The 1,649-nt window shown below is 66.8% G+C and overlaps 1 protein-coding gene across 1 annotated transcript in view; it reads left to right on the top strand.

The window, feature by feature from the left end:
- Window positions 1-409: 409 nt before the first annotated feature.
- The window catches only part of MNEG_3640 (hypothetical protein), a gene marked incomplete at both ends in the record, with an annotated part of 2,923 nt that continues 1,683 nt past the window's right edge, over window positions 410-1,649 (top strand). The window contains 3 exons of the mRNA XM_014047888.1: window positions 410-533; window positions 723-824; window positions 1,198-1,278. Coding sequence (XP_013903342.1) covers window positions 410-533; window positions 723-824; window positions 1,198-1,278 — 307 coding nt within the window. The remainder of the gene's footprint in view (window positions 534-722; window positions 825-1,197; window positions 1,279-1,649) is intronic.

Here is a 1,649-nt window from a genome sequence, read left to right as displayed (position 1 = left end):
TCCACGCACACACACACCCCGCCCGTGTGCACGGCCAGCCCGCCCTCACCCCCACGCCCACCACCCCCGTCCGCGCAGCGTGACTACGGCAGGCGTGACGCGCGCAACCAGGCGCGGCTCAAGTACCTGGTGCAGGAGTGGGGCATCGACAAGTTCAGGTGGGTGGTGGGGGGGTGAAGGGGGGTTTGAGGCGCGCGGCCCCTGCTGAGGACAGTCCGTCGGCGGCCTGCACGCCCAGGTGTACCATCCAGCACGAGGGCACCTTTGCAGGCCTGTTTGTCTTGCTGATTTTTCCGACCAGCCTTCTCTTCCATCAAGGGCCAGTCATATCACGCCATCGCTTTGTTACCTCTGCACCACGTCGTTTACACCCCGTTGACCGAACCACCCACCCCTCCCCCCCCCCCAGGTCTGTTACTGAGCAGTACCTGGGCAAGAAGTTTGAGCCCTTCAAGCCCCTGCCAGACTGGAAGTTCGAGGACTACCTCGGATGGCACGAGCAGGCACGCCCCTCAGCCTTCCTCGCCGCATCCGTCCCTCCCCCCATCCCTCCACGCGCCTTGTGTTGCTCGAGGCGACGCTGCTCCCTTCATGCGCGCGAGCCCGGCCTGTCAACCCCTCTGCACTGCCCCCGCGGCCACCTCATTTTAACATGAGACTTAAGGCACCCGGGAACATTACACGGCGCGCGTCATCCCCCTCTCCCCTCCCCCTTCCCCCAGGGTGACGGCAAGCTGTTTGTGGGCGTGTACGTCCAGAACGGCCGCCTCAAAGGGGAGCCCAAGAAGGCCCTGCGCGCCATCATCGAGAGCTACGGCATCCCGGTGAGAGCCAGTCCAGGGTTCAACGTCCAGGGTCCAGGGTCGTGATTGAGCCGGCAGTGAGCCGCCCGCCAGCCTGTCCGTCTGCCTGCTCGTCTGTATGATGAACACCGTTCTCGATTGCCAGATCATATCGCATTGCCGTGTTTGTCTCCACGGCTGTCTGTTTGTGGGCCTCCTGGCGGAGCGCCTGTTTTCTGATTGGCAGCGGGGCCCCAGGCCGCGGGCGCACCCCGTCTGATTTCCTCGCGCCCAAGCCGGGTCGGCTGCTGCCCCCGAGTCCCGTGAGCCAGCTCACGCTGCGCGGCGCCTTGCGCTCTAGCGTCCAACCCGATCTCGTCGTTTCACCCACAAACCCCATTTGAAAACCCAACAGGTGACCCTGACCGCCAACCAGAACATCATCCTGCGGGACGTGGAGCCCGCCTGGAAGGCCGACATCCAGCGCGCGCTCACGGTGCGGCACCCCGCCGACCCTTGGGGGGCCGCACGCCCCGGCGGCGCGCGGCGCCCGGGCTGTCTGTCCTGGCACCGCGCGAGCGCCCTGCGTTCGGTCTGAGGGCTTGGCATTCTGGGGGCAGCTGGATCCAGACCTGCCGTTGCCACCGCAACAGCGGCCGTCTGTTCTCGCCCGCCCGCACGCCCCCACTCATCCCTGACCGCCAAGCTCCCCTGCAATTCGATTCGAAATTCAAACTTTCCCGCCCGCCAGGCGGCCGGCCTGGTTGACGTGGTGGACCTCACCGCCGTGGACCGCTTCAGCATGGCCTGCCCTGCGCTGCCCCTCTGCGGCCTCGCCATCACAGGCGAGCCCCCCCCCCCCCCCCC

The sequence above is a fragment of the Monoraphidium neglectum genome, assembly GCF_000611645.1.
Source record: "Monoraphidium neglectum strain SAG 48.87 unplaced genomic scaffold scaffold00466, whole genome shotgun sequence".
Classification (NCBI taxonomy): domain Eukaryota; kingdom Viridiplantae; phylum Chlorophyta; class Chlorophyceae; order Sphaeropleales; family Selenastraceae; genus Monoraphidium; species Monoraphidium neglectum.
This window is presented reverse-complemented; position numbering and strand designations above follow the sequence as displayed.